This window comes from Nelumbo lutea, chromosome 1 (assembly GCF_056320005.1).
Source record: "Nelumbo lutea isolate HS-2025 chromosome 1, American lotus-T2T, whole genome shotgun sequence".
NCBI classification, from domain to species: Eukaryota; Viridiplantae; Streptophyta; class Magnoliopsida; order Proteales; family Nelumbonaceae; genus Nelumbo; species Nelumbo lutea.
The window spans coordinates 209,980,782-209,994,652 of NC_142684.1; the positions used below are offsets into that span (position 1 = coordinate 209,980,782).

Consider the following 13,871-nt stretch of genomic DNA (forward strand, 5'->3'; position numbering starts at 1 on the left):
TCTGAATGATAAAACATGAGGGTGAAACAGGCAAACACTGATGCAGCACACAACCATGGGATCATTGTTCTTCATGCATTCAACATCGACACAGAGCTATTAGCGATAATAGATAAGATCGTTTAAAAGATAGAATTAAATAATTCAACAAATACAAGAGTAAACAGATGATAGGATTCATGGTTGAACCCCAAAACTGCAAACACAAATAGCGGATAATTTTACAGGTAGCCACAACAGTATAAGCTTCAGTTGAAGATGGTGCTCCCGTTCCCGTGTATATTATTATGCACCAACAGCTGGAGGCGGAACCCTGGATTGCACCCATGATACCAAATCATCTCGAGTAGCCACAAAACATCCAGCTTTCTCTTCACTTTGCGTAAATGGAGCAGCTAATTTCTCCAAATGGGAAGCGAAAGTGCTAGCAAGTCCCTGAGAGAACTTGTGAGTCCCTGAACCAGTATAAGCAGAGAACACTTCTGGTAGTGCCTCTTGACGCTCCATGATTTTAGAAAGACTCCCCATCCACTCTTCAAAAGCAGTGTAGGCTGCACCCACGGATAGTGACCTAAGGTTCAATGACCACTCATCTTCAGTCTTGTTATGCAAACCAGGGTACAACCCATAAAGAGTGCCCAAGTATAGCAGCTCATGGGCCCTCTCATGGAGATTCCGGTTCCGGCATATATCAATCAGGCAATTACAGAAAGGTCTACGGGCTTCGACCACAGCTTCATTGAGTATCATACGTAGATCTTGTTTGATTTTATCAAAGTTAGCTTCCTCATCTCTAAGCAGTTTAACAAATGCAACCAACTTGGCATTAGCCTTCTCTAAGCAAGAAAGAACCTTGTCCACATCCTCATCTTCCTCACAGAAAGACACAACAGACAGCAAGCACCCACAAAGACGGTCATCAGGTTTAATCCCTCTACCAATTGAGATCCCAAACACCCTCACAACATCATCGATTCTCTTAGCTCTTCCGAGGCACTGTATTAAACAAGTACATCCCATCACATTGAGCTTCACACTTGACTCCGACATTTCCTCAAACAATTCGATCGCCTTATCAACCTTACCCGCACTGCTATATATATTAAGCATCGCTGTGTAGCTCCAGCTATCCGGACTACATTGCTCTGATTGTTTCATATCCTCAAACAGCCTCTCAGCTTCCTCCTCTAATCCAAGATCAGCACACATGCTCAACAATGTGTTGTAAAGAATGAAATCCATCGGCCACTTGTTCGATCTCATCCGCTCCCAGAGCTGCAGAGCATCCCGACCCCATCTCGCCTTCCCATAAATCTTAACCAGAGCAGTAAGTGTTTTCTCATCTGGGGTCAAACCTGCCGCAACCATCTCCTCGAACAGGGCTCTGGCCAGACCCGGCTTTCCAGCCTTACCCATTGCTTCCAACAGCGTATTGTAAACGACCAAATTGGGCGCAACCCCCAGAGTCTTCATCTCCTGCAAGACATACCTGATGCCATCATAGTCCCCAGCCTCCCCAAACATCTTCCCCAGAACAGAGAAAGCAATCGGGTCAGGCTTCCACCCGCTTGCCCTTCCCCTCTCATACAAGCTCAAAACCTCCTCCACCTTCCCCAATTCGGCATAAACATCTAAAACAGCAGAGTAAGTAACCTCATCAGGCATCAAACCAGTCTTGTACATCCTCTCAAACCACTCCACAGCCTTGTCAAAAAGGTTGCACCTCTTGGCACAAGTTATGATGGTAGAGTAAGTAATGTTGTCAAGCTCAACTTCATTGTTGATCATCTCTTGGGCAAGCTCCTCAATGAGCTCAATCTGCCTCCCGAATCGCAGGGACTTCATAGCAACGTTGTAGAAGATTGTTTCAATGGGGAAAAGGTTCTGGGTCTTGAGCCAATTGAAGAAAAGCATGGTTTTCTGCCATGGTTTCAAGCTGTTGAGGATTAACAAGGCATTTTCTCTAGTGGGAGGGTGTGGAATTTCTTCTAGAGCAACAGAGAAGGCGGCTTCGGTAGGTTCACAGCCATTGAGCTTCTTGGCGAAGAGCCTGAGGTCTCTGAGTTGAGGGTTGTAAGAGTGAGAGGAACGTTTCTGGCGTTGAAGAGAGAGGACAGAGCGCTTGGGCTTGGAAGGGTTAACCCAAGTAGATTTCGGCTTTGAGAGGAGGGTGGGCTGCGGTTGCTGGTCCTTGGTGTCAGAGAGGAGAGTGAGAGAGAGGGGTTTCAATTGGTCAGAGAGAGATGGGTTTTGGCGAGGCTCTGCTATCTCTGAAGGAGATTTGCAGAAAACCGTAAACCTCTTTGTAGGGAGTCTGAGAGGTGAGGAGAGGAAACTGGGTTTCTTTGAGTCTGATGGAAGAGATATGGTAAAACGAAGATCCAAAGCTGTTGAGACCGTAGAAGTCATGGGTGGTTCAGACTATCAGAGCAAGAGAGAGAGAGAGAGAGTAGGACTGGCCGACTGGCGACTGGGAGGGAACTCTAGCTCTGGTGTTCGATTCTGAGGAACTAACCAACCATATCCACTCGTAGATATTTAATATTTTTGCCGCCTAAGGATCAAAATATACAAAATAACGGTAAAAAAGAAAAAAAATTGGGTAAGATCCGCCGAAGCGGGTAGCCTTAACCGTATGTGTGGTTCAGACTATCAGAGCAAGAGAGATAGAGAGAGAGTAGGACTGGCCGACTGGCGACTGGGAGGGAACTCTAGCTCTGGTGTTCGATTCTGAGGAACTAACCAACCATATCCACTCGTAGATATTTAATATTTTTGCCGCCTAAGGATCAAAATATACAAAATAACGGTAAAAAAGAAAAAAATTGGGTAAGATCCGCCGAAGCGGGTAGCCTTAACCGTATGTGTGGTAACAGGTAAGCCCGAAGGCTATTCCCGTCCCTGTCAGGGGAGATGCCAACCGTCTCTCCTTTCAACGAACACGCCTTAATGCTCTCAATTTTCCCTTATAAAGCTTTCTATATTCTTCTAACTAACCAATGTGGGATGAGAGTCATGAGACCAAAGCTTTACTCCTTTATATTTATAGGTCTTTATTATTATTATTTTTTTGAAATGTATAGACCATGTTATAAGCTATTTCATTAGAGGTTCAGAGCTACATTATAGTCAATAAATCAAAAAGCTATAAGCTATAGAAAAGGAGCTGGTCTTCCCACAAGCCAGATGCTTGATTTAGATCCTCAACAAGAGCTTTAGCATCAGACTGTAGACTTAAGCCTTAGTTTCTAGTGCGAATCTCTGTGCGGGATTCCCATACACCAGCCAGAATCGTAGTGCGAGTGTTGTAAGAAACACAAGAATCATAGCTTCCTATCAATGAACTTAGGAACCCAAGTTTGTTAGGCTCAAAATGTGAAGGAACGCAAGAACAAACCAAAGGAACAATAGAAAAAAGAAGAGTATAACAAGGAAACAAATGCACAAAGATTTATGTGATTCAGTTTACATACACAAACAAAAAGAAACAGCCCTATCTGCCTATAGGGTAAGGTTACAATGGAGTGTGACTTTTAAAATTTCTATCACTACGGGGCAAGACGATGTGCACTCGTTGAAAGATGGCCTGAAATTCCCTACAATTAATTTGTTTCTTCTGGATTAAACATCTTCCTGGGCTCCGGCTAGTAAACAGCTGAAAGACCACTGAGGATGGGCCTATGGGCCTCATGTTAAACCCATCTCGTTACCATTCCTAAATTTTGCCATATTAATATTTTAAATTAATAAAAAACTAAATATATAATAGCAATAATTATATATTAATACGATTAGGGTGGACAGTAATCCAAACGTGCGAATAGGGGCTCCGTTCTCTTCACTCTTGAAATCTACTGGTTATGATTTTCATGACCATGTTTGATCCGCCGCTTGACCAGTGTACAAGAATCTGTAGGCCAACAGGATCCATACAACTCATCTTTGAGACCTTTGAGCTTGAATGGCGGCTTCTGTTCTTATTACTCTCAACACTCTTCTTCTCACCTAAATTCATGCCAAATCTATTGCTGTTGCTGCAGTGCTGCTTCTCTCTGGGAGCAGTCGAAAGATGACCAAAAACAACTTCAAGAGACCAAAGGTTGAACCATCTCAACCACTCTCTTTTATTGAGATTTTCTTTCCTTCCATTCTTCTGAGTTTTTTATGCAAGTTTTCTTCCAAGCAAAAGTTTCAGCTACTCCGGTGGCCGGCGTTGCAAAAGTTTTAGTCGTTACAAACGTTGTAGGAGTTTCAGACGTTTTACCTCTCACTTCTGAGTTTTTTACGCAGGTTTTCTTCAAACGTTCCCAAACAATAGGTAGGAGGTCATGTTGTACTCTCAAGCTTTAAACAGAAAATACAGATAACTGGAAGCTCAAAAGCACATTTATTGAATGAAAGATACTGTGACTTTATACAAGCCTTACAAAAACAGAATTGCGAAAACAGAGCCTAAAGATGTGGTCAATCTGTAATAGGAATCTAAGCTAAGATAAAATCTTTCAAACCAGGAAATTATTAATAGAAGTAACAACTAAGATGGACTAAGTCAAATTGACTTTAGCCACCAAATATCCTAACAAACCCTCCCTTAAACTGACCTGCAATTTGCAGTTAGTTTACCTTTAGTGCCAAACATACTCCAAGCAGCTCTCTCAATCTTATGAACACCTCGTGATTCAAAGGCTTAGTCATAATATCTGCCAACTGATCCTTCGAACCACAATGCTCCAACTTAACAACCCCATCCTTTGTTAAATCTCAAAGAAAATGAAATCTAACATCAATGTGTTTGCTCTTGCCATGCATAACCGAATTCTTTGATAATTTAATTGCAGAGCTATTGTCACAGAAAGCATCAGTGCACTTACTTTGTTTATGGCCAAGTTTTTCAAGAATCCTATGCATCCACACACTTTGGCATGCGCAAGAAGCAGCTGCTATGAACTCAGCTTCAATGGTGGAGAGAGTAACCACTAGTTGTTTCTTTGAGGACCATGCTACTGCACCTGAACTGAGCAAGAACACATACCCTGATGTACTCTTTTGGTCTTCAACATCTCCAGCATAATCGCTATTTGAGTAGGCCACCAGCTTCTCTTCTCCACCTCTTTTGTAGAAAATTCCCAACTCAGTAGTTCCCTTTAAGTAACGCAGAACCCTCTTCACAGCTTGTTAATGCAACTCAATTGGCCTCTCCATAAATCTACTGATTAAGCTCACCACATTAGCTAAGTCGGGTCTAGTGGCAGTCATATACATGAGACTACCCACCATTTGTTTGTAAGCAGTTGCATCAACACCAACGCCACCTTCATCCTTTACATGTTTAAAACCTAGAACAATTGGGTTTTTTACTGGATTACTATTTTCCATGCCAAATCTTTCGAGCACTTCATTAGCATATTTCTTTTGGTTGATAAAAATTCCTTCACTGTCTTGCACCACCTCCACACCGAAAAAGTATTTCATTTTTCCAAGATCAGGCATGTCAAACTCTTGTTTCATAGAATTCTTGAACTTTTCAAACATTACTTCATCATTCCCTGTGAAGATAAGATCATCAACATACACACTTACTATAAGCAATTTCCCTCCTTTTGCCTTTGTAAATAAGGTATGTTCATTTGGGCACCTTTTGAAACCCTCTTTCATGAAATAGGACTCAATTTTGCTGTACCAAGCTCGAGGAGCTTGTTTGAGTCCATATAGGGCCTTCTTGAGTCTATAAACCTTGTCTTCTTCTCCCTTTACTTCATAGCCTTGAGGTTGCCCAATAAATACTGCTTCATTCAAGCCCCCATGCAAGAAAGCACTTTTCACATCGAGCTTGTACACATTCCAACCTCTGCAAGCAGCAAGGGCTAGAATCATTTGAATGGTATCCCAACGAGCTACAGGTGCAAAAACTTTGGTGTAGTCAATCCCAAACTGTTGCGAGTATCCCTTGGCCACGAGCCTTGCTTTGTATTTGTCTACTTCCCCATTCTCGTTTAGTTTGGTCTTAAATACCCATTTTACTCCAATTTTTTTTTGCTCCAACTAGAGTGTGGTCAATTCCCAAGTTCCATTCTTCTCAATGGCTTTGATTTCCAAGTCCATTGCCTCTCTCCACTTTTGGTTGTTGACAACATCTTCGAAAGACACAGGATCACTAGAGGCAGTAAGCATCATGAAATTATTTTCTTCTTCTTCAGATAATCCCTCACCACTTACATAATCTTCCATCCGCGTTGGTGCCCTTTTAACCCTCCCTTGAATTGGACTTGAATGGTTGTTTTCAGCTTCTTCATTTGATGACGAACCAGACCCAGTAGCACCATCAACAACCTGCTCTTCTTCTTCATGTACGTGTTCTGCGTCATGCTCTTGTGACCCATCTTCATCTCCCCATTCAAGATCCGCACAGCTAGCTCCTTTAATTGTTTTACTCCATCCCCACTTCTTGTCCCCTTCAAACACCACATCTTTGCTTATAATTATCTTCTTTGACACAGGATCATACATCCTATAGGCTTTAGATTCTTGGCTTAAGCCTAAGAAGACACACTAGAGACTTTTATCATCAAACTTCTGTCTATTGTTGTTGGGGATATGCACACGTCCAATGCATCCAAACACCTTAAAGTGCACCACTAAAGGTTTGAAGCCAGACCATGCTTCCTCTGGTGTCTTATCTTTTACAACTTGAGTAGGACATCGGTTGAGCAAGTGAACAGCCCAATTGACAACTTCTGGCCAGAATTCTTTAGGAACGAGCTTCTCCGTCAACATGCATCGTACCATGTTCATGATCGTCCGGTTCTTCCGTTCTGCGACCCCATTTTGTTGTGGGGTGTAGGCTACGGTGAGTTGTCTAGCAATACCATTTGAGCTGCAATACTCATTGAATTCAAGTGAGGTGGACTCTCCACCCCGGTCAGTTCGAAGACAACATATAACATTTCCAGTTTCTTTTTCTACTAGACTCTTGAATTTTTTGAATACAATAAATGCTTCTGACTTGAGATTCAAAAAATAAGTCCATAGCTTTCTGCTATAATCATCAATAAATGTGAGTATGTACCTTTTATGGCTGTTTGATTCAGGTGTGATGGGACCACAGCATGTACGAGTTGCATCTTCTTTGTAGCTCTCTACAAATTCCTTGTTGGAATGGTTTCTCGATGTTGCTTGCCTATCATACGTACTGTGCATACCGCAGATGAACTATTGAGAGGAGGCATGCTCGTCACCATCTGCTTGTAGGATAGGGTTCTTAAGCCCTTGAAATTTAAGTGCCCAAATCTATGGTGCCACAAGTCAGTTTGATCTTCGGATGTGATCTTAAAGCATGTAGGGACAGGAACTTGAGCTTGGTCTACTTGTGTTCCAATTTCAGCAAGAAAAATAAACATCCGATTAACAGACATTTGAGTCTGCATAATCAACCCTCGTTCATGATGATAAATCTTGCATTCTCCATGCTGTATTAGAATAGCTAGATTGCGTTCCTGTAGCTGACCATTACTAAGAAGATTATTTTTAAGCTCAGGACAGTAAAATACTTCAGTAATTACCTAACTTGTGCCATTGACTCGCAGCTTAATGCTTCCCTTCTCCATTACTGCCTTTTTGGTGTTATTGCCGAGTTTCACAACTTGCATAAAAGACTCATCTAGATGGAGAAACCATTGCCTATCTCCAGTCATATGGTTGCTGCAACCGGTTGCTACGGGTGTGGTTGTGGACATGCATCGATTACAAAATAAGAATGAAAATAGTGCCATTGCCAATGGTTCACTTCAAGTAACATGTCCTCATTCTACTTTAGAACATCCAATTTTTTTACGTTGATCCCAAAGGAAATTCATGGAACGATGGAATTTTGGCAAGAGAACTATTAGATGTAGACATTGTTTTGCACTTATGTGGATGGAGGAGAAACTTATTAAGTCTTTGAGAAATAATCTCAAGTTTACACTCTGTTGTCAAGTTGGAAAAGTGAAATTACCATTGCTACCGGATGCCCCAAGATATTTAAAGATGCTTTTTAATAACACCAAATTTAGGTATCAGATATGGACATATAATTCTATGTTGTCATTTACATCAATGGGAGGAAGAACTGATCATAGTGTTTTAGATGGAAGGGGTCCATATTGTTTCAGGATTAATGGAGAAAACTTTCACAAAATAGGATCATTACTTCCACAACCTGGTAGAAGACCTAAGTTTGCTTAATTGTATATTCATGATATAAACATGAAGTTCAAAATAGAATGCAAGCAATCAATAACAATGATAGTACATCACATGTTGATCCAAAAATTGTTCAAGGTTTACAGAGTATGCTTGATCTCATTAATCCATATGTGCAAGTTTTTCGTAGAACTAGAGATATGCTTTTTCAAGAGGAAGTTCATGATTTGCGTATAAGAATCGTAGAATCAAAGCAAGGAAGACAATAATATAATGCCCACAACAACTGAAATAACTGTACTTATAGCCAATGATGGAAATGAAAATGTTGGAAATCGAGATATCATTTTCCAAACAAATGAAGGTATTTTACAAAGAATTGATGAGATACATCCATCATACATGCCATTACAATACCCTTTATTGTTTCCACATGATACTGATGGATGGAACTTAAACATATCATCTACAAGTGGGTTTAACGTTTCAATGAAACCATTTGGTTCCTCAGTATTGCAGCACAGAGAAATGGAAGGACTGCCACTTTTGAGGGGAGGCAAGTCGTTTCAACAATTTGTAGTTGATTCTTATGCAACAATTGAACATAATCGTTTGAGATATGTCACAAATAATCAAGCAAAGTTGCGACCTGAGGACCTTTAGCATGAGGACCACAATATATGATACAACAATATCAAGATGCAATGGCAATTTGTAGATGGGCAGGGGCCCTTGATCTTTTCATTACTTTCATCTGTAATCCAAAATGGCCTGAAATTCAAGAAGAATTAAACAGAATACCATGGAAACGAGTGGAAGATAGGCCTGATTTGGTTGCTAAGGTCTTCCATATTAAATTGAAGCAATTATTTTCAGACTTAAAGAAGAATAAACTATTTGGAGAAGTTATTGCAAGTATCTACATATTTAATTAAATTTCATCATAAAAAATTTAATAATTATTATCATGTAATAACTAATTTTTCTTTTTAAATTACAGATGTCCATGTAGTTGAATTTCAAAAGAGAGGGCTTCCACATTGTCACATACTCATTGTTGTGTGATTTATGCATAATTAATTCAGGCAAGTGTACCTTAGTTAAATGTGCGTATAATGATGAGAAAAGTGTCGACCCCACAAAGATTAGATCATAGTACCAAATCAATTTTAAACTAACCTAAGTTGAACTCGTGAATCAATTGAATGAATAAAAACTAAAAGAATTAATGCAAATCTAAGAACTTAATAAAAACTGAATTTATGGATGAATGCAGCTAGGAATTAGATTTCATTAAATCAAGGTTATATAATTATCTATTTAATCCAACTTAAGACCAAAATTACCCTAAGATATTTTAAAGTTACTTGCATGTGATGGTGGATTTCCCTAAGGGTCTGTTTGATTGCTGAGAAAATTGGATTGAGAAAGGATGGGATGAGAAATATTGGGATGAGAAAAGGAAAATTTATTTTCTCAGTTAGTTATAATGTGTTTGTTTGCTGAAAAAATTTTTGTGAGAAAGTCCACTTTCTAGTGTTTGTTTTGCAAGGAACAGAATCTGGTAAAAAATAGCTCACAATTGTTCGATGGAAATCAAATCAACCAACTTTGACAAAATTTCCACTCGGATCACTCCATTTATCCTTTGCAATTGCTTCCACACTAGAAATGTTGCTCAAAACCACCCAAATCCTTCATCCATGTTTCATCCTCCATCTAACTTAGCATAGAAAAACTCCTTGAGTCTTTCAAGTTTTAGTCAACAACGAACATGTTTTCAAAGAAAATCACTGAAAAGTACACAAAAACTCCACTGTTCTCAATGATTTTTGACTCATTGAGATCGGGATTCTTGTCCAAGACACAAAAGTGAAGTTAGTAAGAAAGAAAAATGAGATGAAACCTAGGAAAACCTGATTATAAGATTAGTTGCAGAGAGCTTCACAGAGAAAGAATAATGGAACTTTGAGAACTGTTGAAGCATTGATTCCTATGGAGAGTCTGATTTTAGTCAATAGGGTTGTTTCATGATGTTGCGAACCTTGTTCCAGCAATCTTCTCTGTTTTGATAAATGGGAACTTGGTCGTCAAAAACAAGGTTTGTACAATCATAGACCAAGTTGTCATGGACCAACAATCTGTTTCTTTTTCTTCTACTTGAACAACAATTCCTCCAGCAATGAAACCTCTTCAAAATGCCTTCACACCCGCTAGGGATTGGCTGTGGTTGCCTGGGCCACAACAACCACGGCAGCCAAGTTCCCATGGTTGCTCGAAGCTTTTGATTTATTTATTGATGAGAATGGAATCACGACAACCAAGTTCCCATATGCAATTAGGTTCAGCTGAGCGCCATGGTTATTCACGGCCATGGCAAACGCAAAAACCAAGTTCCCACCTTGGGCACTATAAGGGCATTTATTAAGGACGAATTTGAGGCATTGGAGACATTCTAGCATTGGCAGATGAGGTGAAGAGAAGAAGAGGACGCATTGGAGACATTCTGGCATTGGCAGACGAGGTGAAGAGAAGAAGAGGAAGGGTTTGTTCACGACATGAGTTGTAGGGTCTGATGCAGTTCAAGGTAATTTTGGTTTGGTTGCAGAGATCCCTCATTCTCTTCATCTCCCTCTTTCCATTGCCGATGACCTTTAGCATGAGAATGAGGGGGAGCTTTCCGTTGCTGATGACAATTTTGTCCGTTGCGAGTCCTCGATTTCTACCAACGACAACGTTTAGTGCGAAAGTGAAGAGGAGCTTTCTGTCGCCAACGACAATTTTGGCCACTGCGAGTTCTCAATTTATGCCAACGATGACCTTTAGTGCGAGAGTGAAGAGGAGCTTTCCGTTGCTGATAAAGATTTTGGCCGCTACGAGTCCTCAATTTCTACCACCAATGAGGAGTAGGCGAATGAGCGAATAGAGAGGAGGTTATGGTTGGGATGCTGAAGGAGGATGTGGTGATGATCGGCGATGGTGGTGGAGGTGCTGATAACAGGAAGAAGATGGTTAGTGGTGGAGAGAGAGAGAAGAGATGATCGACTTCTTGCTCTGACAAAGCCCAAGCAATTTTCTTAGAGTTTTCTTTTCTCACCAGGGTCGCACTGTTTTGGTACGACCCCGCTCACTTAATTTTGGGATCTCGCGTCCCTCTTGTTTCTCATCCCAAAACACTATTTACTAGTAAATAAACACAAGAAAGGGAGAATAATTCAGGAATATTCCCTTTTCTCATCCCTTTCTCAACAATCAAACAAACCTTAAATTAATTAATAAGCTTTCTCAAGACATATTAATCCTTTATTAATCCAATTCTACCATCAAATTTCCTAGTGGTTGTTAAAAGGAAAAATAAGCATTAACTTCTTCGGAAACCTCTAATCATAAAAGGGGATTTGACTCACTAAGCTTCCTTGGTTCCCACACATGAGCTAATCATCTTTCGATATCATAGTCTATCATGCAATTTTTATTGCCTAGGGATCTAATTCATAACAATCCTTTGGTCAGTCATGCATGAATCATCAAATCATTAAAAGATTGGCCAATTCTTTTAAAGCATTAAACATAGCAATAAAAAATTTCTCATGCAAATAATAAATGTATTGAATTGAATTAAACAAAAAACTATATAATCTTAAGATCAAAATCCATGCTATGAGAATTTAGCTAGACATCATTAAATTCAACATACTCAAAAAAATTAAAGGGAGAATAACAAGAAAACTTTAGCCTTTGAAGGTAGAAGACAAGTGCAACAACTAAGCCTTTCTCCCTCTTGAATTCAGATTCTTCCTCTTCTCTGGCGTGCTGAAATTGCTTCATCTTCTCTTCTGATGTGTTGAGACTGTTTCCTCTTCTCTTCTCTGTTGAATTTTCTCTAAGGAGGTGCCCCTTTACCTTGAGTTTATGGTCATTTTTATAGTCAGCCTCCCCTCAATTGCTTCTCAATGCAGACTCCTAATTCAACACAAATTAGGTCTCTTAGTCTTTATCTCAGTTGAATTCCTATCTTTTCTGCACTACCAACTACAAGACCCAAAACTTGTAGCTCGAATTTCACTTGGTTGGCAGAGGAATTAGGTTGGGTGATAAACACAAGAGTTGTATCCTATCTCTTAGCTTGAACTATCCATTTGAATCATCTTAATCCGAGTTGTAGGAAGAAAGTTATGCCCAAAATACGAGAACTATATCAAAATAGGAAATTTTCCAATTTTTGTGCATACATATCAAATCCGATTTCAATGGATTCTCTCCTTCATGGCTACATCATGGAGCATCATTGATGCATGGTCTTTTCTCTGATTATCTTGATCAATTAAATCGAACTCCTCCTTAAAATTGCACAATTAAGCTTCAAATCATCTTACAAGACAATTTCATCATAATTAGTGCAATACCATAAAAACATTATTACCCAAAATCATCAAGTTAGAGGTTTGAAAATATGTACAAATATAAGCTTATCACTCATAACCCTAGCAAAAGAAGATAAGTCTGTAACAATTGATATTGATACTATCATATGTGCAGAAATACCTGATAAAGAAAATGATCATCTTCTTTATGAAACAATGGTCCGGTGTACGATACATGGTCCATGTGGTGAGCATAATCCAAATAGTCAATGTATGGTCGACAAGAAGTGTTAGAAGGGTTACCCAAAACCATTTTGTAGTGAGATCATTATTGGCAAGAACGGATTTGTTGCATATTGAAGGCAAAATGATGGAAACAAAGTCATGATAAATGAGATTGAGATTGACAATCAATGGGCCATTCCATATAATTCAAATTTATTATTAAAGTATGATGCAAATATCAATGTTGAACGATATGTACAAACAAAAGCCATTAAGTACTTATATAAGTACATACACAGGGGCTCAGACCGAGCAACTATAGTAATTGAAGAAAATAATGTGCCCATTACAAATGGTAGAATGCAACAATATCAATAAGTGAATGAGGTCAAACAATATTGTGATTGCCGTTACATATCTTCAAGTGAGTCATATTAGAGGATATTTAAAATTGAAATTCAAGAACACTTTCCAACAGTTGAGTGTTTACAATATCATTATCTGAATCAACAAACGATCATATTTTCAGATTCTGATGACCTCAACACAATTCTTGCTTGCCCGATGTATGTGGAATTTCCTACACGATGGTGTGGGACAAAGATAGAAAAGAAGTTTTCTTGGCTTTAGGGTTGCCTGACGATGATAATGAATGGCATGAAACAATATTTGAGGCATCACTATGGGCATCGGGGTCACAATTAAGAAATTTATTTTATGAGATTTTAATGTTTAGTGAAGTTACAAATTCGTTAGAGCTTTGGAAACAACATTGGAAAGACTTTGCAGATGATTTTCAAGCAACCATGAGAAGACATACTAGTGATCTTACATTAGAATTAGATGCACCCACATTGAAAGACATGGCACTTTATGAGATTGAAAATATTTTGAATAAAAATGGAAAGTCTTAAAAAGAATTCCCACCCATGCCAATGCCATCCGTTCATTATTTTCAACTCTTGCGCCATAGGTTGATTCATGAAGAATTTAATTATGACAATGCGGTTGAAGCTCAAGACTTTGCTACATTGTCACAAGTGACTCCTTCGTCGCGCCATCAAGCACCAACAGTGAGCCATCAGAGTGCCAACCACATGC

General features: G+C 39.4%; 2 protein-coding genes and 1 non-coding gene across 3 annotated transcripts; 1 reads left to right on the forward strand and 2 right to left on the reverse strand.

The window, feature by feature from the left end:
- Positions 1-99: 99 nt before the first annotated feature.
- On the reverse strand, positions 100-2,748 carry LOC148880749 (pentatricopeptide (PPR) repeat-containing protein). Its single transcript, XM_088962757.1, has one exon. The coding sequence runs from the start codon at positions 2,407-2,409 to the stop codon at positions 286-288; it is 2,124 nt and encodes a 707-aa protein (XP_088818883.1). The 5' UTR covers positions 2,410-2,748; the 3' UTR covers positions 100-285.
- Positions 2,749-2,818: 70 nt separating this feature from the next.
- On the reverse strand, positions 2,819-2,943 carry LOC148880750 (U6atac minor spliceosomal RNA). Its single transcript, XR_016105982.1, has one exon. It is a non-coding gene; the product is annotated as a U6atac minor spliceosomal RNA (small nuclear RNA).
- A 5,511-nt stretch (positions 2,944-8,454) lies between these two features.
- On the forward strand, positions 8,455-8,844 carry LOC148880751 (uncharacterized). Its single transcript, XM_088977102.1, has one exon. It carries the CDS (start codon positions 8,455-8,457, stop codon positions 8,842-8,844), a length of 390 nt encoding a protein of 129 aa, XP_088833228.1.
- The last annotated feature ends 5,027 nt before the right edge of the window (positions 8,845-13,871 follow it).

What these genes read in the sequence shown, in the direction of transcription:
- LOC148880749 (XM_088962757.1), bottom strand. Translation starts at nt 2,409, where the DNA reads ATGACTTCTACGGTCTCAACAGCTTTGGATCTTCGTTTTACCATATCT.
- LOC148880751 (XM_088977102.1), top strand. Translation starts at nt 8,455, where the DNA reads ATGCCCACAACAACTGAAATAACTGTACTTATAGCCAATGATGGAAAT.